Raw genomic sequence first — 22,152 nt, forward strand, 5'->3', positions numbered from 1 at the left:
CCAAACCTTTTATAAAAAAAAGAGAAGAGATGAACTCAGCTAAGGGAGATTCCGGCTCTTACTTTTTAAAATTTAAATTATAATAAATTATTGGACTATCAATATTTATTGTTTTATTTATATACATATCAACAAAAATTTTTCATATTCTAAAATTTTGCAACAAAGAAAAGGAGACAAAACAGAGGTTGTTTATTATTAAGAATCAGGTACAATTTAAAGCTAATGAACTAATTACAGTCTTGCCGCAGTATCGGTGACAAACACAGAGATACAAACCGTTGATAATGAGCAAAGAGGTACTAATCGGATATCTCCCCTATCTGATAAGGCATTCCGTCAACAGGACTTGGCGCGTCGAGACAATCTTCACTTGTTTTCAAATTAAACTAGTTCTAGAAGGGAATGAGTCAGAATCTGAATAGATTTTGATTATAATTTATGTGAATGTGATTGTGTTAAGAGTGTAACAATTACGAGTGCAAATGTTTCGACTTCAGGCGGTTTACTTCAGGTAATGTTATTTAAATGATTATAATGTTCTCATTTATGTCATAAAGTTTTACGTATTATTTTTGGATTATTTAAAATCATTTATGTTGCATAATGAATTTAACTAACGACGTCACGATTTTAACTTGTAAACGTATCTTACTAAAAACATACCGGCATTTTTTGTTTAATCCCATCCAAATCCAGTAAGACGTAAATTATATATTTAGGTTATATAAATAGTGTGTATAAATGATCGGAGGTTGGTATACTCTTAGCTTATTAGGACTCATAATAATTATGAGTTTCTGTGCTGTATTGTTCCAGCAGAATAGAATATATCGCTATGGTAATCTGTGAGTATAGTAGGCCGAGTTAGGTAATTTATGATAAGCACACCCATCAATCAAGGCCACTACCGGTATGGTGGTAGAGAAATAACCCATGATGAAAATAATATTCAGTTGTTTTTAGACAAGCAACATTTTTTTTCCATATAACTTACAAACTGCGCCGACCTCTGATGAATTAAATGAAACAAATGAACTGTAATTCTTATTTTAAATTTAGATTGACTCATATACGTGATTATAATGCGACAACGTGACTAATATTATATACTATGTATAATGCAAACTCGCCTCTTGTATGTGGATCCCAAAATTGTATATTCAAATAAAATCTCAATAGAAACGTGAAGTATTTCTATCAGAAAGCTCTTCGAAGTTATTAGGGCACTACCAACTAGTGTCTCTTGCTTGCTTCGAAGCCAAAACACGTTAGTTCTGCTAATTTCCGGTTATATCGAATTTACACGCCATTAGCTAATAAAAGTGAATACGAATCTCTGATATTGGCTTCACTGGCCGAAACTCGATTAAGACATATTCATATGCGAAAGTAAATACAGTTCATGCTTAGTGATAATATGAACGTGATGCTGAGATTTTATCTGTGTATATATCTCACTGACACGCATCAGCGCTTCTATGAATTATCGTAAAACTCGCCAAACGACGTTATGATTTAGTGTTGGTAAACGAATCTATGTATAAATGGAACAATGTAACGAGCGAATTCTTAAATATTTAACAATTTTCTAAGATTATTCTTGTCTTTAATAAGTTAAAAGTCGAGGGTTTTTTTATGTTTTCATAATATATGGCTTCTATTACTTACAATATAGCGACTATTATTATATTTAAAAAAGTAAAATGAGCTTCTATAACTATATTTATTATCATTTTATATAAAAATGGCCGTTAACTTAAACTTTAAATAAGTTTGTTTCCTGTAAAATATCAAAATTAAGTATTTAGACATTGTTAATTTAATAATTACGTATCGATATGCGTTGCAACCCTTCTTTAATTTTTTATTTCACACGTAATGGCGGGGTTACGAATATTATTCCTTTTAAATCCTGTAAAAATAAAGTAAAATAAAAAGTGTAATAAAAAGTAAATTTTACAATGACTGACCACACACAGGCTGAGTTTCTCGGTCTAGCAGGATTGAATTTCTATTATTCTCAAACAGATACACCGATATCCAATTAATAAATAAGATATGAAAAATTTATTAAATTACTGGAAAGTTCTGTAAATAAGTTTATTAGTAGTTCATGAAATTTACAAATATTTACTAAAGCAATGTTTTAATTTACTCGGTAATTTACTTAGTGGTAGGGTTTTGTACACCACTTCGGTACCACCCATTTATCACATATTCTGTTGCCAAAAAGCAAGCTTGTTGTGTTCCGTTTTAAAGTTTGAGCGAGCCAGAGTAACTGCAGACATCTTATATATCAAGTTTATTACTATTTACACCATATAGTCTGATTTTTGTAATCTACATTTTTGGTATGTATTCTATACTTATGATACATAAGCAAAAGTTAATATAGCATGAATAGGTAATAAAGAAAATGAATTCTAAAATTTTCACGATATCGGTCAGAATATCCTATCCGTTGTCATGAAGAGTTATTTTTTACAATTATGCTTAGGGAATCTTTCTTTTTAAATTTTGAATTAATTTAGTGTTTTTTTAAATTACGGGGAATACGTGATTCGGTTTAAAGGTTTGTTATGTTACATTTGATTCTATGGAGGTCCTGTTGATCTGTAAATTGTTTTCTTAATATAGTTTGAAATTTTTATTTGTTAAATTTTTTTGTTAGGAGAAATAAGGAATTATTTTTTTTTTATTTATCGCATTCGGAATTGAGATTGAACGGATATTTTTTTAATTTAATTTATTTATTAAACAAACAATATAAATCATTTAGTGTTCTTAAATTATGGATTAGTTCCCAAGGTTGGTGGTGCATTGAAAATGTAAGCGACGGTTAACATTTCTTACAATGCCAATGTCTATAGGCGTTGGTGACCACTTACCATCAGGTGGCCCATATGCCACTATGTTCGCCTGCCTATACTATAAAAAAAATTAAAATTACGTACTTAAACAATGGTTACAAGCGCCTGAACTAGGCCGAGCCTGTGACTTATGCTGTCACCATTCCTGCCACCCATACATGCGGTTACGATTTGTACAGTGGCTATTTTAAATTGTATATGTATTAATATCACTATAAGTCTTGAGTTTTAATTATTTATCAATTCACTATATACGTGATAATATCTGGCATAGAGCGTACTCGCCTATATAGGCTTCTGGGCTATGGTATACTTTGAAATATTTAGTTAATTGTTATAATTATTAGGTAAGGTAATTACGTAAGTTTGTGGTTTTTTGGAAATTACAAACGTGATATCAACATTTTTTTTACAAAATTAAATAAATGTACATGTTGTTTGGATCTCGATTTAACGCAGTACTCGTGTGAGCAGTTTTATCTTATCATTACTGTTATTTCAAATACATCTTTAGTAATATATTTTTACTTACACGTTTCAAGGAGATATTATAAGTGTCGTCAATCTTGCCGTTTATTATTATCTTATGGAAGTTACTTTTACGCTTCGTAGGTTTATCAGAACGATATAAACTATTTGCTATTGAAATATCAGCGTATTACTTTATTAATAACGTAACATACCAATACATACAGAAACCTACCTACCCAACCTACTGAAAACCGGTACCTACTGAAAATATACAGATTATTTATGGAATTATTTTTCATCTGTGGTATATATATGTAGATCGTATCAGAAGTTTTCTGGTTCAAAGCTTGGGCATGCACAACTGAATTTTCATGTGCTTAATTTGTGTTTGTTTAAAACTGGATGCGGAAGGCGGAGGACAGGGAGCTTTGGCGCACCTTGGGAGAGGCCTATGTTCAGCAGTGGACAACGATTGGCTGTTGATTGTTGATTGATAATTTGTGTTTATAATTCGTTATGTTAAGTTATGTGCCATTTATTCTTTTTTTTTTTTATAGAATAGGAAGGCGGACGAGCATATGGGCCACCTGATGGTAAGTGGACACCAACGCTCTTAGACATTGGCATTGTAAGAAATGTCAACCATCGCTTACATATAATGCGCCACCAACCTTGGGAACTAAGATTTTATGTCCCTTGTGCCTGTAATTACACTGGCTCACTCACCCTTCAAACCGGAACACAACAATATCAAGTATTGCTGTTTTGCGGTAGAATATCTGATGAGTGGGTGGTACCTACCCAGACGAGCTTGCACAAAGCCCTACCACCAGTAAAATTCGTATTATTTTATTTATTCGTATGTGTCATATACAAAAATGACACACGTTTAGCCACTAAGCCACATTGGAGCAATGTTGTGGAATAAGCTAACCTTTTTGTCAAAAGGTGCGTAAAACTGGCGAGTGCTCTGAGGAATTATTCTCTCTAATTCCTGCTTCTCCCTTCCTTCTTAAGTCCACGCGAGCTGGTTCTCGATGTCACCGCCTAACTGTGACATCAATTCCATCGCGAACAAAGAAATTTGGCAACTCCTTTCTTTGTCGCACTTCCAAAAAATGGAATTCCTTACCAGCACACGTGTTCCCCTCCTATTACAACCCGGGTTCCTTCAAACGAGGCGTGAAGAGGCATCTTGCGGGCCGGCAAGGCGAAGGCGACTAGTGCAGAACGTTTTTCCCGTCTGTACTGGCCGTCGTCGCGTTTGGACTCTACTACCACTTACCATCAGGTGGAGTAGAGTCATTTGCCCTCCCGGCGAATATAAAAAAAAAAAAAAACCTTAGTCCAACCATGGGACAAATACAATCTGTTGCTATGGTCACAGCTTGTGAATATCCCACTGCTGGGCTAAGGCCTCTCTTATTTTTTGATGAGAAGGTTTTGAAGCTTATTTTAACTCACGCTACTCCAATGCGGGTTGGTGGTGTACACATGTGGCAGAATTTCAGTGAAATTAGAAACATGCAGGTTTCTGGATGTTTTCCTTCCCGTCAAGCACGAGATGAATTATAAACACAAATTAAGCACATGAAAATTCAATGGTGCTTGCCCGGGTTTTAACCCACGATCATCGGTTAAGATTTAAGCGTTCCAACCACTAGACCGTCTTGGCTCATCTGTTACTATGTTGTTAAGTATTAAATGTTAGAAGAGCTTGTTAGCATTCGTTTATGTTCATATATAAATATAATTTGTATTTGATTATTACATGTAAATCTGTTTTGGTTATAGAAAAAGTAACCGATTTTCTTATCGGTTCTTTTCGATAGCAATTTTAATATGTATATTAAAATTAAATTGCCCCAGAACGCAGCATCGGAACTACGGGAAAACGGGACATTCTCTTGATAGAGGCGCTTCTTTTCTAGGATATCTTGAAAGCTACATATAGAACCATGTGTGCTATATGCAAAGCGATTTGTAGAAAATATTTTTTTCAGTCAGATAATTTTTATCAACCCGCCAAGATCCGAAACAGCTGTAATGAATACGAATGAATAATTTTCATTAAAACCCTGAGCCGGTAAACGAACGTAACCTACGTTATATAAACAGCTTCCAATATCTCGTGAAACAAGTGAAGAGATCTTCCGATTATTTTCATATCTTATCAGCTCGGCGTTATCTCAGCCAGTTTTTCGTTAACAACCAACGTGTTATGTAGTGACTTCGGTTACAATTACTAAACATAATGGCGAATAGATACTAGGTATGGATAATGATTTATCTATAAAATATTCGTGTTACGATATTATTTATTGGATTAACGTGATAAGAAAGTGTAATAGATATTAAAATGATATACGAGATTTGTGAATTCATGTTATATAAATATTATATGTACGTATGTTTGACATCTTAGTGTGTACTTAGCTAATGCGGTTTCATTTTTTTTGCGTTTGGTGATTAGAGTTTGAAACAAAGAATTAAGAATTTACCGGAAAGGCAAGCGATCGTTTGTTTTTATTTAGATGTATTATTTTTGAATCATTATTTGTATCGTGTCACTTTCCAATTTACATTATAAGGTATATATAACTATATATATATATATATTTATTTATTTGAATTGAATTTGAAACAATATTTATTTAACATAAATAAATATTACACTTGTACACTTGGTTCCGAAATAATTAATATAAATACTTTAGATTTTAATAAACAAAATACCGACAAAACAAACTTACTAAGTTTAACTTTTACTTTAACTAATAGTACCTTAGATATACAAGTGATCCTTATTAATTGTTTAGTTATATTTTTAATTAAAAATTATAAAGTATTAACACAAAAAACAATTTATAATCCTGTGTAATCGGATATCAAATAACTTTCTTAAGTCTCTTTCTGTGTACAAAATTCAAATTTACAAAATTTAAAAATCTATTCAAATCGAATTACACGAAACTATATGAATATTCAACGTTTTGTCACTTACGATGATTTGAAAACTGATTAGACTGTGATAACAATTTTGTAAATAATTGATAAAAGTTTTACTACACGTATCGTACTACGCTATGGGATATTGTTTTCGATTCGCCATTATCTATTTGGACACGTGATTACAAAGATATTTCATCTTATAGAAATACACAGAAAGGGTTACTTGATTTGTTGAACACAACCAACGAACACAAACATATACTCAGCGGGATTCTTTTTAATTTCACTAATTATTGTTTACAACGATGTTATAACAAATCAAATAAAAACGTATTTCAACAGTCCATATATTATTTAGACTGCCTCGTCGGTCGAGGCTTGATGTAAGGCCGCAGACCCGGAGGTGCTGGGTTATATGGTGCATATCTACTGTACAAATCGTGCCCTTAATTATATATTTTTTATTTAGTCTTTCAAATTACCATAAAAGTGTTGTCTTTGATTGGTAGTTTGATGTTTATATGTGTTTTTATTTCTAGGTCTTAGGGATATGTATTATAAGTTAAAAAGTAGCTATCGTCTATGACATTATTTTAACGTCTGTGATTAGGATCTATGTATTTTAAAAAACGCTAGTAGGAGGCTTAGTAATAATATTTATCAATTTTAGGATCCGGCACAGACCTAAGTCTGTGCCGGATCCTAAAATTGATAAATATATGTATGCAGTTTATACATATATACGAGATAAAAAATAATTGTGATAATACTATACACCGAGATGGCAGATACAGTGGTAATAAAGCGTGAATCATAACCGATGATCGTGGGTTCAAGCCCGGGCAAGCTCCACTGAATTTTCATGTGCTTAATTTGTAATTATAATTCATCTCGTGCTTTACGGCGAAGGAAAAGATCGAGAGGAAACCTGTATGTGTCTAATTTCACTGAAAGTCTGCCACATGTGTATTCCACCAACCCGCACTGGAGCAGCGTGGTGAAATAAGCTCCAAACCTTCTCCTCAAAAAGTGAGAGGAGGCTTCAGCCCAGCAGTGGGACATTCACAGGCTGTTACGAGACAATAACATACGTTCATTTACGTTTAGAAACGTTGAAATTTTACAATAATACAACCTTATTACAATCCCTAGCGATCATAAACGGAAATGAAATGTAATTTTATTTATTTTTGATTTGGTTTATTGCATAATTTGTTCATATTAAATATATATCTAAAATCAAAATAAGCTTTATCGAAGTGAATACTATTTAGGAATTTTTGAATTGCCAATTAACAAAGTAAATAAGTGTAATGAAGTTATTTATTCAAGAGTGCAAAGCGTCAAGAAAATTTTATTTTCTATAATATGTTTTGCGCGTGATAAATGTTGTTCAATTTAGTTTTCTGAAATCAGTGAGAATCTTGTAAATGGCGTAAAAAGTTAACAGGCTGATAAGATTCAATTGAGATTGGTAAAGTGTTAGGTTTACCGTTCAACGCACACAGTTCCCCGGCTTTACTATACTTCTTTCAATTATTATTATTATATTATTGATATGAATAACGCAAATGTATGCTCTAAAAGTTTCTGCCCGCTGCTTACTGACATATTAAACGGACGGCATTTCGACTGGTAACAAATAATGAGCAGCAACGGTTTAACGTACATTCCGAAACAGGAATACATTAATGCTAGCTCCGGGTCGCTACTGAGAATTCCTTGATAAATAACGCATAACGTTTATTGGTCCAAACTGGATTTGAACCCAGATCATCGAGATTTGCAGCATTAAAAGCTGCATTAAGCCAATGAGGGATCTGCAGCCTTATTAACCCTTAGACTAATGAGAGATTAATAGAGATATGCATTCAAATCAAAGCCCATGGTTGTCTGTAAGAGATTGTCGAATAGTGCATCTTTGCATGTCATTTATCAATTCCTCCATTATACTTGTCATTTTTATGATTAAATACATCAATATTTTAATTTATTTATCAAAATGGTATAAAGACAAATCATTGTCCACGTCTCCTTTTGACGAATAGGCAACGTAATAAGTTTTCAGAATTATTTTAATCAATCTAATCTAATCAGTACAGAAAGTTCTTTGGAAACAAAACAAAATGTTTTCGTATTTACCGGAAAAAAATGTTAGTGTTTTTTAATTTAGTAAAGTACTTCATTAATGTCTTGGATTTTCATATTGATTGAAGTATGTAAATTAGACCAAACGCAATACTTGTAATGTTGTATTCCGGTTTGAAAGGTGGGTAAGCAAACTACAGGCAGAACATAACATCTTCGTTCCCAAAGTTGGTGGCGCATTAGCTATGTAAGGGTTGGTTAAAATTTCTTACATCGCCAATGTCTATGACGCTGATGACCACTTCACCTTTCACAATCGTATCACCATTTGCTCGTCTACTTGTCAATTTTATTTAAAAATAAAAGTTTTTTACGATTTTACGTGTCTAACTCTTATTTATTTTATTATTATTTATATATCTTTTTTATACAATATAAAAGCGTGTTAATATTAGGTTTAGATGTTCAAAATGATTCAAAACCGTTAAACTTGATAGTGAATTATCGCAATAAGTAACTTTTCTTTATTTGTTATTATCGATGTAAGTATTTACAGCGGACTTAATATTGGAATTCCAAAATCAAATCGCAAAAGTGTATAATATATGAATATCATATTTATATGTTTTACTATAATAGCTAATAATAGCTAGAATGTGTGTGAAGAATTTGAATGACTGTCGCGATAACATTAATTTTATACAACACTGCATAGCAATCGATGATTTTATGATCATATTTAAGTGCAATTGATAATTTTTCCAACCCTTCATATTCGATATTGATTTTTTTAATATTTCTTTAAAGTCTCCAAAAATGTGTATTGTATATATTCTATTTAAGAAAGTATATAATGCTTTTTATCACTGTCAATTTTGACAGAAGTTGGACGTGTATTTGAATTGAAATCTGCGAAAATTGATACATGACTTTAAAAAAATTATACTTATATTTGACAACGAAGAAATCGATAAAACCACATTGTACCTATTTATAATAATATACTTCAATTGTACACTAGCTTCAGACGTTGAAATCTATGAATTTGTTTCAGGTTTTGTTAACAATCCAAATGCGGGATCAAGGGACACTAGACCAGGGGGCAAAAGGTCTGGGCTGATCAATGGCAGGCAAGTGGAACTCGTTCTGCAGGATCCTGCAGCGGAGACGAGTCTTTGAACCTGACCAGCTGGATTCGGGAAATTTGAAAAGGTACCTTGTCTTACATATCGAAGTTATTTATTTTATTAGCAACTATATTTTTTTTTTTTTTATAAAATAGGAAGACGGACGAGCATATGGGCCACCTGATCGTAAGTGGTCACCAAACGCCCTTAGACATTGGCATTGTAATAATAAACATTGTAATAATAAACTTGAGCGTCTCCAAAATCTTTGCATCCGATTCATATTTGGTCTTCGTAAATATGATCACGTTTCTGAATTTCGTAAAAAGCTCAAGTGGCTCCCAATCCGGCTTCGCAGGAATACTCACATCCTTCAACTTCTGTACTGTATTCTGTTCAATCCGTCTTCTCCTTCATATCTAAAAGAACGTTTTCAATTTCTTAGTTCTTCACATAGCCATAATCTTCGTTCTGAAGAGAATTTGATTTTAAAAATACCACCTCATACAACATCTTTTTATAGTGACTCATTTACAGTCCATTCAATTCGTCTTTGGAACTCTCTTCCACTAGAAGCAAGACGTGCACCAACTATTACTTCTTTTAAAAAAATGATAAAAGAGCACTTTCTTGCTTCATGAAGAAATACTGCAATTAAATATTTTATTTATTATGTAAGTATCTATAGTATGTAAATGTATATATTTATAATGTGTATGTATATTATATTATTATATAATTATATATTTATGGAATATTTATTTATGTATCGTATATATACATATATATATTGTATCTATTTTTATTTTTTTTATGTATTAAATAATTGTACACCCCTACCATCCTATCTCTCTCCTCTACCAAAGGTTGCCTGGAAGAGATCGCTGTTTTAGCGATAAGGCCGCCTATTGTACATTTTTCTTTTCTTTGTTTTGTTTTACTCCTATTATTTTTGTCTATATTGGTGTGCAATAAAGAGTATATAAATAAATAAATAAATTGTAAGAAATGTCAACCATCGCTTACATAGCCAATGCGCCACCAACCTTGGGAACTAAGATTTTATGTCCCTTGTGCCTGTAATTACACTGGCTCACTCAACCTTCAAACCGGAACACAACAATAATAAGTAATGCTGTTTTGCGGTAGAATATCTGATGAGTGGGTGGTACCTACCCAGACGAGCTTGCACAAAGCTCTACCACCAGTAAATAATATATATAAGGGCAAAACGCATTTTACTTTAATTTTATTTGGAAAATAAGCGTACTCCTAATATACGTACACGAAAAAAGGCTTTGTTCAGTTTGACCTTTTAAAAACTAATTATACGCGAAATTCCTTACATATAGAGTTTGTATGGAATATAACACTAAATTTTCAGTATAGATATCTTTTCCAATGAAATTCACAGATGCCTCTCAGTATGGGACCTCACTGCTTTAGGAGTGGGCAGTTCACTGGGCGTCGGCGTGTACGTGCTGATAGGCTCCGTTGCACGACATCTAGCAGGACCCTCCATAGTATTGTCGTTCCTAATTGCAGCTGTAGCCGCAGTTTTCGCTGGTAATTATCATTCTACCTTCATTTTGATAACATTTCTTGTGTCTAAAACAATAAATAGTCCTTTACAAAAAATAGTTTAAAAATTCAAACTAATGATGTAAGGGTGAAAGGTTCTTCGTCTTCCTTCTTTGTTATTGTATCAGCAGCATTAAAATGATATCGTTTTATATGTTTCAGGTATGTGTTATGCGGAATTCGGCTCCAGAGTGCCTAAAGCGGGATCAGCTTATATTTACACTTACGTAGCGGTGGGAGAGTTCGTTGCCTTCATCATCGGCTGGGATATGATCCTCGAGGCGGTATTTGGTAAATTGTGATTTATAAAAGGTTTATACAATTTACAATTCAGACTATAACTTGTAAATTTTGTTGAATTGAAATCTAATTTTAAAGTCTTCTTTATTCATGTTCGTATTCTAAAATTATGAATAAATCATTAAACGGAAATATCTTATACGTTTAATTTATCATATGTACGAGGTTACTTTAATATTTTAATGAAATACATGTCTCAGATATTGTTTACGTTTACAAATTCAATCCTAATAAGTTAGGAAGCTGAAAAAAAAAATTTAAAAAAAAAACAAACCATGAGGCTTTGATGATATTCTGCATTTAATCCAAATTGGAGCAGGGTTTAAATGGGCTGTCCAAAATAATAATATAACCACGAAAGTGTATTTATTTATTTATTATGCTTAATGTCTTAACTACTCAACCGATTATCATAAAATTGCATCCTCGCTGTCATAGATTGTCGGAAAAAGATAAAGGGTTTTTAATACCAGCCACCCCCTCTCATGCGGGCGGGGACTATACACACTTCAAAACTTCATTTATAGACTATTACGTATAATGCTGTAAAGTAAAAGCCTGCAAAAATCTGTGGTATTTATTTCATAACGAACTTTCTTTCCAGGCACAGCAAGCGTAGCGCGTGGTCTCAGCATGTATGTCGACTCGATGACGAACAACACAATGTCGGTCTGGTTCGAATCGTTCGCACCGATGGCTTCCGCAAATTTTTCTCCGTATTTTGACTTTTTCGCCTTCTTCATAGTCATCATTCTAGGGGGTATGTAAGTTCAATTATTTGTAATATTTATAAAAGAAACATTTATTATAGATACACAATTCCGCAAATGATATTGTTAATCAATCTAATTTTAAATAACCAACGTTACAATTAAAAAAAAGTATACAGTACTTTAATCTGAACAATAATGTTTTTAAAACAGTTACGTTGTTTTTACAGTTCTGCTCGCGTTCGGCGTCCGCGAATCGACTCTCGTAAACAATGTTTTCACCGCTGTCAACATCGTGGTCATCCTGTTTATTATCTTCGCTGGAGCGTTTAAAGGTTAGTCGACGTAGCCTTCTATTACAATTTGGTATTAAGCATATAACGACCAAACTTATTAACGTGGTTTAGCGGGTCTTTAGTCGTTGATTTTTTTGCCAATAAATACGTTTAAAATTCCTCCCATATTTATTTGGATATGTCCAGGTTATTTAAGGTTTTTAAATTGATACGACTTGAAGTGTTAAATCTTAAAAACATAAATAAATTTTGTACTAAAATTTTGTATGAAAAAAACAGTCTTGAATTACACTAACGTTTAGTTTCCACCGACATAGTGTCTCACTTTTAAATATAAAGATATTATTTTTGGAACGTTTTGTTTTATTGCAATAATTACGTATTGAAAGTAACTAGTAAAATGTCTACTTACGGCGTATAAATGAAGATATTTCTACTTAACATTTATTCAATTTCTATTAAACATAAATCTCTCCAATATGGCGAACGATCAGTTGGAGTTTTCAGATTTGTTCCAATAATCTATTACATTACCAACTATTAAATTATAATATCGAAACCTTTTCACGATTCGAAGTCACACCACGCACATTATCCATAAAAACCTTATACAAAGTAGAAGATACCGTCTTAGATATCAAAAAAATAATGTGACCAACTATTTATATATAATATATTACTCTTATTTTTAACAAGTAGCTGCGCGCGTTTTCGTCTCTTGATCCACCGTTGTCGGTAACAGCGTGATGATACATAGTGTATCTTTAACAATAAATAGGCTATCAATGCAAGATTAGTGACTTCAAACACAGACAAAATCTGCAGCTTTATTTATACGTTTTTACAGCGGATGTCAACAACTGGAGCATAGCACCGGAACCGAGGCAAGAGAATGAGAACCGCGGCGAAGGTGGTTTCTTTCCGTTCGGTGTATGGGGGATGCTAAAAGGCGCAGCGGTTTGCTTCTATGGATTCGTGGGTTTTGATAGCATCAGCTCAACTGGAGAGGAGGTTTGTACCTAAATGTGTCAAATATGCTTTATTCAAGGACTGGGTGTATCCATATTGATGTCCTCCGAACCGGTTTCCGCTACTGCGCCCGCTTTAAAGAGAGATTACATAACTGCGCAGGACATAGTGCACTAATGTGTGCGCAAACACACGTGCACTCTCTATTCCCTAACTCTCATTATCCGATACAATGACAATCCGACACGACCGGAATGAGTACAGGCTCAGGACCAACAGCTTAACACTTACCATCTCAATTTCGTTAGAATTGGACATTGTTAAGCGGTAGCGTACACTTAGAACTTTTTTTTAAGTCGATGTTTATTTGTTCTGAAAAATATATTTATATGTTATAATATTAGATTTGATTGATGATACAAACGTGTTTGTAGGAACCTCCTTAAATAATGTATATTTCAATGTTATTGATAATGTTTTCAGGTGCGGGACCCGCGTAGAGCTATCCCGTTATCAATAATGAGCACGCAAGTGATAGTGTTTGTGGTGTACGCCGCAGTAGCCACGGTAGTGACGATGATGATGCCATATTACTTGCAGGTAATGTTTAATTTTTAAGTCGTTTTTGAGTCTAAAGATTGACTTTTACAAAACATATGTACAAGCATCCTTAGTGTAAATCAAAATCGTATCCAATGGTGGGACTCATAAATAGTGCGTCATTCGAAAACAAACTTCCATAATATTGATTTAACTTTAAAATACTGTTATCGACTGATCTCGCACGACTGTGGAACTCTCTTCCTCATTATCAAGGCTCGTGACGGCCGCAAAGGACAACCGTACGTAATGACAAAATGCATATGTATATTTTTACGGAATTTGAAACAAATTTAAATTGGAAAACGTATTCATTTGTCCTTTTTAATTAAATCTATTCGTTATAATATAGTAAAATTAATTATGACAAAAAGAAAGCCATTCATTCGTAACTTTATTTATACAAGCGTAATTGCATGTTGGGAAAATATATTCTTGTGTTAAAGATCATATGTTTTTAATACAAGTAAGATATTTTTTGAAGATTTTAGGTACTTTACCAAAACAGTAAGATTATCGAAACTTGTATGGGTATTACAGGAAAAAGTTGCGTCAGTCGCAACCGCGTTTACGTACGTCGGGATGGACTGGGCGCGTTGGATCGTTACTGTTGGCGCTGTAGTTGGGATCACTGCTAGGTATGATAAATTAAATTATTATGTTTTAAGTTAGTAAAGTGAAGTGGTTTAAAGAAACTTGACTAGTGTCATTAATACGTTCAATTAAATCTTTTTGAAAAAATTGTATTGATAAATCACCACTAAAAGCTTAGACCCAAAATACTTCGTTTTAACGCCTGTAGAAAAAGGGTTGGTTACTCAACAAATCGGTTGTAGGAATACAGTAAGCCATCATTAAAGCATACAAACTAACTTTTCCGTAAAGAGGATAAGAGGAACCTATCCAACCAAATATTACATTTTTTTAAAGTAACTCATTAGTTTAGAGTTCGTCTAAATGTAAATAATATTAATAATATTAAAAACGCGAAAGTAACTCTGTGTATTTGTAACACTTTCACGGCTAAGCCACTGAACCAATTTTGATGAAACTTGATATGAGGAAAGCTTAAACTCCAAGAACATATGGTACTTTTTTACCTAATACCTGCTCTTATCATCCTTATATGCTGGTAAATTCTAGTGTCCATATAACTTTGATGTGGTTTCTTTTCCTAGTTTGTACGGTTCCATGTTTCCTCTACCTCGCCTGCTGTATTCGATGGCAACTGACGGTCTTCTGATCCATTGGTTTGCGCGCGTGACCACTAAAAGGAAATCACCGATGATAGCTACATTGGTGTCAACTGTTATTATAGGTAGGTACTCTTTAATTCATATAGGTAAGATAACAGATAGATGAGAAAATTCGCAGAAATCATTTAGGTCCACATTTGTGCAAACTCGTCTGGATAGGTATCATCATTTATTCTATTGCCAAGCACCATTATTTATTTCTGTTGTGTTCTATCAATATCTACAGAAACAAGGGACATACCATCTTAGTTCTGAAGATTGGTGGCGCATTGGCGATGTAAGGAGAGGTTTACATTTCTTATAACGATGATGTTATGGTGTTGGCCACCACTTACCATCAGATGGCCCATTTGCCAGTCTGCCTAGTAAAAAAGCTAGACTTGGATGTAAGGCTAAGCTAGGATTTTAGATTATATATCCGTATATTCTTATTTTTATATAGTATTTCCAGCTTTTTTTCGGTTTATTTTAAAATTAAACAAAATGTAAAACTACATAAAATTCTCAGGACATAAATATCTATGTGTTTTTTTTCAGCTATTTTAGCGGCGATTTTGGAACTGAATGAGTTAATATTAATGATGTGCATTGGTACTCTGTTATCGTACACCGTAGTCGCGTGTTGCGTTATTATACTAAGGTAACGTTTCACGTTTACCCTCTTATTCGTTTACCGTCTTTAGATATGACATTCAAACTATCGATACACAATGGAACAGTGTCCAAAACGTTCAGAGATTTTACTAGTGTATCCATCTGTGATTTGATGTTGTAAGTAAATAGAAAGTTAGTATTGTCAGTGTTGTATATACCCTATGGACAAAGGAGCACGTGCCCGAGGCGGCTGATCTTGTAGGGGTCTCGTAAGGACCTAGGCGTTAATAAATAACAATATAAAACTTTTTATTAATAAGGGGTAGACAATGTTTTGCACCCGGTGCGAAAATCATAAAATACCCAATGAGTTTAGAATAAAAATGTTATATATAAGTTCTCATTGTCTACCTCATTGATCTAGTAGCTACATATATGGCCGCAGACCTCGACGTCCTGGGTTCAAATCCCAGGTAATAAAAGTTATTGGGTTTTTTTGTCGATAATTCTCAGTACCAGCTCGGAATCTGGAAGTTGGAAGTGTGTACTTAAATTCCCGTGCCCCGGAAAGCGCGTAAAGCCGTTAATCCTGCGCTTAAACTCTTTCCGTTCGTGTCAGATTGCCGTCCCATCGTATAAGAAGAGTAAGGCAATAGAGTGCTTTTCTATTAACTTGAAAATTGGCTACGGTAATATCTCTTGCTCAGTTGACTAGTACTTATCAGTGTTTGAGAATGGTCACCGTAGCCAAAATTAGTTAGGATTACATAATTTTACTTATAAAAAAATTTGACAATAATAAGTTTTTAGATCCATTGACATTTTTCGAACGTTATCGTAATAATAAATCGATTATTTTCGTTTATAAAATTGTCTGTCTTTCTTTCAGATATCGATCGGCGAGTATTTCAGAATCGAGTTACGTCAAGCAGATTTTAGGGCTTGGTCTGAGATCACCGACTAAAGCTACGTCATTCATAATGAATATTTCGCTTTTACTTTTTAGTAAGTTGAATTAAAAATATATATGTTATCAAACAAGCAATTACAATCGTATTCAAATTCAAACAGACTGATTGTTTGGGTGTTGAAACAACACACTTGTACAATGTATAATGTGTTATTTTTTAAGCCAATCGACATTTAACCTGATTACATAATAAAACAATAATGAAAAGTTAAAAAGTTTGCTAGAACGAAAGTGCCAGGCGTCAGATTATATTGTTACATAGATTAGTAACTCTAACTTCTCAGTGATTACGTAACCATCTGCGAATAACATTATCTTTTCGTCTTAACTAACTTACAACACATATATCTCTTGCAGTTTGTACGTGTGTAACGTCAGGTCTAGTGATCCATCACGTTGAATATCCTATCGTGTATATAGCATTACTGCACTCGATAGCGTTATTTCTGATCGTCGTCATGGCAATGCAGCCCCAACTGAAAGAGGAGTTAACATTTAAGGTTCAATCCTTTTATTTTTATTGTATAAAATGGCCGCTTTATTATAATTACTCTTCAATCCGGGTCGATAGTTTTAGTATCATATATAGATAACAACTTTTGGCTACAGTTCTTCCATTATTGGCTCATTTGTTTTATATAACAAAAAACTCCAAATTAAAGACACATGTTTGTTGCTGATAAATAATAACTTCTGAATATAATGGTCCAAATTTTTCATTCAATTTTTTCAAGCATCGAATCGAGTACGTCGGCAAGTTTAACAATACTTATAAATATTAAAACGAAACTGTATTGGGGTAAATGAAAATCAACTCTTTTGGTCAAACACATGGATTAAATTGGTGGCAAATTTTTGTTAAATATTTTAGTATAATCTTTCAGTTATTAATGACTTATGTTACAGACTCCCTTAGTACCACTCGTGCCGTGTTTAAGTATCTACGTGAACATAAACCTGATGATGCTGATTAAGCTGCAGACGTGGATTCGTGTCGTTGTTTGGATGGCGATTGGTATATTAAATTACTGCATTGTCATGTTATTCAATAAGATTTTAAATTAAATTTAAATCCATATTATTTTCTTTCAGGTATACCAGTGTATTTCCTATGTGTATGTTTTTATAAGCAAAATGTGAAACATAATCTTCAAGATAACATAAATGCTTCTGGTCATATGAATGTGAACGGCAAAGCACCGGTTCAAATATATGTTGTGTCACCGACGCCTCCTGATACTATATCACGTAGTAACAAAGGAGATGAAATCATAAAACAGGATGATCGAATACAAGTGATCGATGAGAAATCACAAGAGGATATCGCAGTTAGTAAAGTTCCGTTTGTAACTGAAGAAATATTAGTACAACACGCCTATTACGAAGACAACGAAGAGAAAGAAGCTAAGATAATAGATTTGTTGGACCAAGTCTTGCAAGCGGAAGAGGATTCTTATGCGGAAATATTGAGTTTAAAAGAGAACAATGAAGAAGAAAACGTTACAAAAGAGCAAGAAAACATTATTCATAGAAAATCCTTAAGTGATTTATCTGACGCTGGTTCGGATGCATCTATGGGTAATCAAGTGTTATCTAAATATGATGTTATCGCTGAAGTTCATAGAGAAGATTTGCCAAGAGTTAACGAAGAAGAAGAAAGAAGTGATAGAGAAACTGAAATTAATCAAGAAAACGACGATATAATTGAATACGAAGATATTACTGCTTTTAATGATAGTGATACTAATTCTCAAACGGATGAATCTGGATACTCAGATACTATCGATAAAACAGTTCTCTGCGAATCTATTGATAATTTAAAAGACGAAGAACCAAAAATACCCGTCCCGCCGCCTTTAGATGAAAACTTTTTTGTGAATCCATCTTTCAAAAAATCATATACAATATCAGTGAGGCCACCTAAGCCTAGAACAGTGGATTCAGACGATGAAAGTAAAAACATGCCTAGAGCAAGTGTTCAATCTAATTCCTCATATGACGACACACCGATGGTATTTGGAAGTGATAAGCAAATGAGTTTTATGTCGAAATTAAATAATATATTTCAAAATAAAATAGAAATCAGAAAATCAGAAAATGACGAACAAACTCACAGAAGACGATCGAATTCTACTGGAAACGCGGTAGAGAATAATGAATTTGCGTTGAATAGAGGCCGACCGCCAATATTTCTCGATCTGAAAAATGAAATAATATCACAAAAAGTGGCACAAAACTTACGACCTCTAAACGTAGAACAAATTAAGCAACAAACAGACGATGAGGATACAGACACGAGTCTAAGTCGAGAAGATTTAAAATTAAAACTAGAAAGTTTATTTGCAGCGGGAGGTCCAAAATTATCTAAATCTAGAGTTATGAAATCAAATCCACCGACACCCGAAGAGTCTTATCAAACTGATACTTCTAGCACTGAAAGCATATCGAATATACCCAAAATAGAGAAAAACGATACGTTAGGAAGACAAAGAACAAAGTTTGGGGAAGTTTTGAATTCATTTCGATTAACTCTTAATAAGGAAGATGACGTGTGACTGGAAGTAATGTGTTACAGATTATAAAGGAAAATATAAAAAGGGATCGCTGTGACGCGTGGACGAAAGGTATTAGAAATCAGATTCGGGTGAATGAACCTAGTCTTATGTATAAGTGCCTTCCTTATTAAACATATTTTTTAATTGATACTTAATATTACGATTCAGAGTTCGAATTATAGATAACCGAGTTAAATTTTATTAACATCAGATAGTATATCCATTAATTTATCGTAAAGACTGAAGTTTCGTGTAATAATAAAAAAATATATTTTTAGTCTCACCCTATCGTCATTTTTAATTTACTGCTAAGTATATAAATTATAGCTTAGAATTTAAACATATTAATAAGACAAATAAATTTATTAATCAGAATTTAGCATTTGTTATTTATAATTTATCAAAAGATATCATCAGCATGTTTCATTCTCGTACAAGCTCTTAACGTAATGCTGTAGTTCCATCTCCTTCGCGCAGTTCAAAAGCAACTCGTCGATAATTTGTTCGGACACGCTGAAACAGTTTGAAGCATTAGAAACATTTTAAAAAACACGTTACAACTTATACATTTTACTTATCGATGACATGCAATTATACAAATATATTTCTACCCTATTTATCTATTATTATATACTTTATAAAACGAGGTATTTTTAATTCAAATTCAAAAAAATGTATTTATCAATTTTATATTTTTGTAAAATTATATTTTATAAACATAAACAAATGATATTAAAATGTGTTGTCGAATTGGATGGCGTTAGTAGATACGCCACAGTTTAATACTATTGTAGTTACTACCGTATATATTGCTTTTTAGGTGTTTAAAAAAACCAACCCTTAACGTGATAAAAGTTTGTATAGAAATTCTTCATTTTGTTCTGAATTATGACGCTAACGAGGCCGCGAATAAAGGGCTACTATAAAATCACTATGATTTGATATTTACGTAACAATACTATAAGCACCGACGTATATAAATACCTTCCAATCTTCTCCCACGGTTTGCCGATAGCGCTGTTGGCGTACATGGTGCTGGTGAGCATGTGCTGGACAAACTTGGTCCTGTATTGGAACAAGTTTTCCGTCACGCGTTCCGGTATGTTGAACGACATCCGGTATCTCTCTGCATCCTTCACAGGTACGACTGTTTTCGGGAAGAGTGCCTTCGGCGTCTTCTTTTGAATTGTTTCTTCTAGTATCTAATTTATGAGCAAAAATACTATTTATTCTTATATGTACAACAACTCTATACATATGAGTTTTTGGGTTATTAACCGAACGCTGAGAAATTCATCTTGTGTTCCTACTACAACATGAAATTTTGGTAGGGCTTTGTGCAAGCTCGTCTTGGTAGGTACCACCCACTCATCAGTACTATGCCAGAAAACAGAAGCACTCGGTATTGTTGTGTTCCGGTTTGAAGGGTGAGTAAGCCAGTGTAATTACAGGCACAAGGGACATAATCTCTTAATTCTCAAGTTTAGTGGCGCATTGGTGATATAAGCGATTGTTAACATTTCTTACAATACCAATGTCTATGGGTGTTGGTGACCACTTATCATCAGGTGGCCCATACGTTTTTCCGCCTATCTATTTTATAAAAAAATGAAATATGTAAATATAATAGTTTGGGAGAGCAGTTATTTGAGTATGATGTTGTTACATCTATGTACTAACATGTTTAAACATTACCCTTTTTGTTTGGAATATACTAAGCATTCAAACTAATCTCTTAAAAAAATAAAAACATCTCATCCTCAATATAAACAAAGATACCCGAAGTAACTGAGGAGTGCTCGGCTGTCGTGGACTGCTTCCAGTGACGCAAAACAATTGCGCGTTCTTAGCGCCCATCATGCGTTCGTTTCTGCTCCTATAATTTAAATTATCAAGCTAAGGGTAAGTTAAGTCTTTCATTGGCCTTACTGCATTTTTGTAAAGTTGCTTTATCTTAGAAATATGACAATACAACATGGAGACATTGATAAAGACCAACTATCCAAAATGCTTTATAATAAATGTCCAAGGAAACGTGTTATTATGTATATAAACATGTATATCAATCAATCAACAGCCAATCGTTGTCCACTGCTGAACATAGGCCTCTCCCAAGGTGCGCCAAAGCTCCCTGTCCTCCGCCTTCCGCATCCAGTTGGTGCCCGCCACCTTCTTAAGGTCGTCGGTCCACCTGGCTGGAGGGCGCCCTACGCTGCGCTTGCCGATTCGCGGTCTCCACTCTAGGACTCGTCTGCTCCAACGGCCATCGGTCCTACGACATACGTGACCAGCCCACTGCCACTTCAGCCTGCTAATTTTGCAAGCTATGTCGGTGACTCCAGTTCTTTTCCGGATAATCTCATTTCTGATCTTATCACGCGCGATATAGGACTAGTCCCGCAGTTAGTGTCCACGTTTCGGCACCGTATGTCATGGCAGGTAAGACGCATTGGTTGAAGACTTTCGTCTTCAAACATTGCGGTATAGACGACTTGAGGACTTGACGAAGGTTGCCAAATGCTGCCCATCCCAAGCAAATTCATCGATCGGCTTCCTTCTCGAAGTTGTTCCTACCGACTTGTATTATCTGTCCTAGGTAGGTATATTCACTAACAACTTCGAGAGATAACATGTATATAGTTAGTTGGTATGTATATGTATTTAACATTTTAAATTAAAACCTTTTAAGACGAAAAGGATGTTAGTGTGGTATGATTTTGTGTTGCTCAGTGATTCCAATTAAAAGTCGATTTAATAAAATAACATAAAAAAATTATAATGAACAATGCCTTATATTTACAGACATTTGT

The 22,152-nt window shown here is 33.7% G+C and overlaps 2 protein-coding genes across 4 annotated transcripts in view; one reads left to right on the top strand and one right to left on the bottom strand.

Annotated features, from left to right (window-relative positions):
* Positions 1-349: 349 nt before the first annotated feature.
* LOC126773773 (cationic amino acid transporter 2-like) lies at positions 350-19,637 on the top strand. Of its 2 annotated transcripts, none has more exons than XM_050494920.1 (15): positions 350-514; positions 9,439-9,596; positions 10,926-11,077; positions 11,255-11,383; positions 11,997-12,152; positions 12,333-12,437; positions 13,246-13,409; positions 13,851-13,967; positions 14,508-14,605; positions 15,146-15,285; positions 15,761-15,863; positions 16,707-16,822; positions 17,145-17,287; positions 17,694-17,802; positions 17,880-19,637. In XM_050494920.1, exons 2-15 carry the CDS (start codon positions 9,508-9,510, stop codon positions 19,340-19,342), a joined length of 3,084 nt encoding a protein of 1,027 aa, XP_050350877.1. In that variant the 5' UTR covers positions 350-514; positions 9,439-9,507; the 3' UTR covers positions 19,343-19,637. The 2 variants fall into 2 exon arrangements, with proteins under 2 accessions (XP_050350877.1, XP_050350878.1); XM_050494921.1 differs by lacking the exon at positions 350-514 and adding an exon at positions 5,553-5,616.
* Positions 19,638-19,669: 32 nt separating this feature from the next.
* The window catches only part of LOC126773783 (uncharacterized), a 54,283-nt gene continuing 51,800 nt past the window's right edge, over positions 19,670-22,152 (bottom strand). Inside the window, exons 15-17 of one of the 2 annotated variants that reach the window (XM_050494935.1) lie at positions 21,122-21,218; positions 20,327-20,544; positions 19,670-19,855 (exon numbers count right to left, since the gene is read on the bottom strand). In XM_050494935.1, coding sequence (XP_050350892.1) covers positions 19,756-19,855; positions 20,327-20,544; positions 21,122-21,218 — 415 coding nt within the window. In that variant the 3' untranslated portion in view covers positions 19,670-19,755. Of the gene's footprint in view, positions 19,856-20,326; positions 20,545-21,121; positions 21,219-22,152 lie in introns of those variants that run through there. The other variant, XM_050494936.1, reaches the window with a different exon arrangement.

The sequence above is a fragment of the Nymphalis io genome, chromosome 15 (genome assembly GCF_905147045.1).
Source record: "Nymphalis io chromosome 15, ilAglIoxx1.1, whole genome shotgun sequence".
In the NCBI taxonomy this organism is placed as follows: domain Eukaryota; kingdom Metazoa; phylum Arthropoda; class Insecta; order Lepidoptera; family Nymphalidae; genus Nymphalis; species Nymphalis io.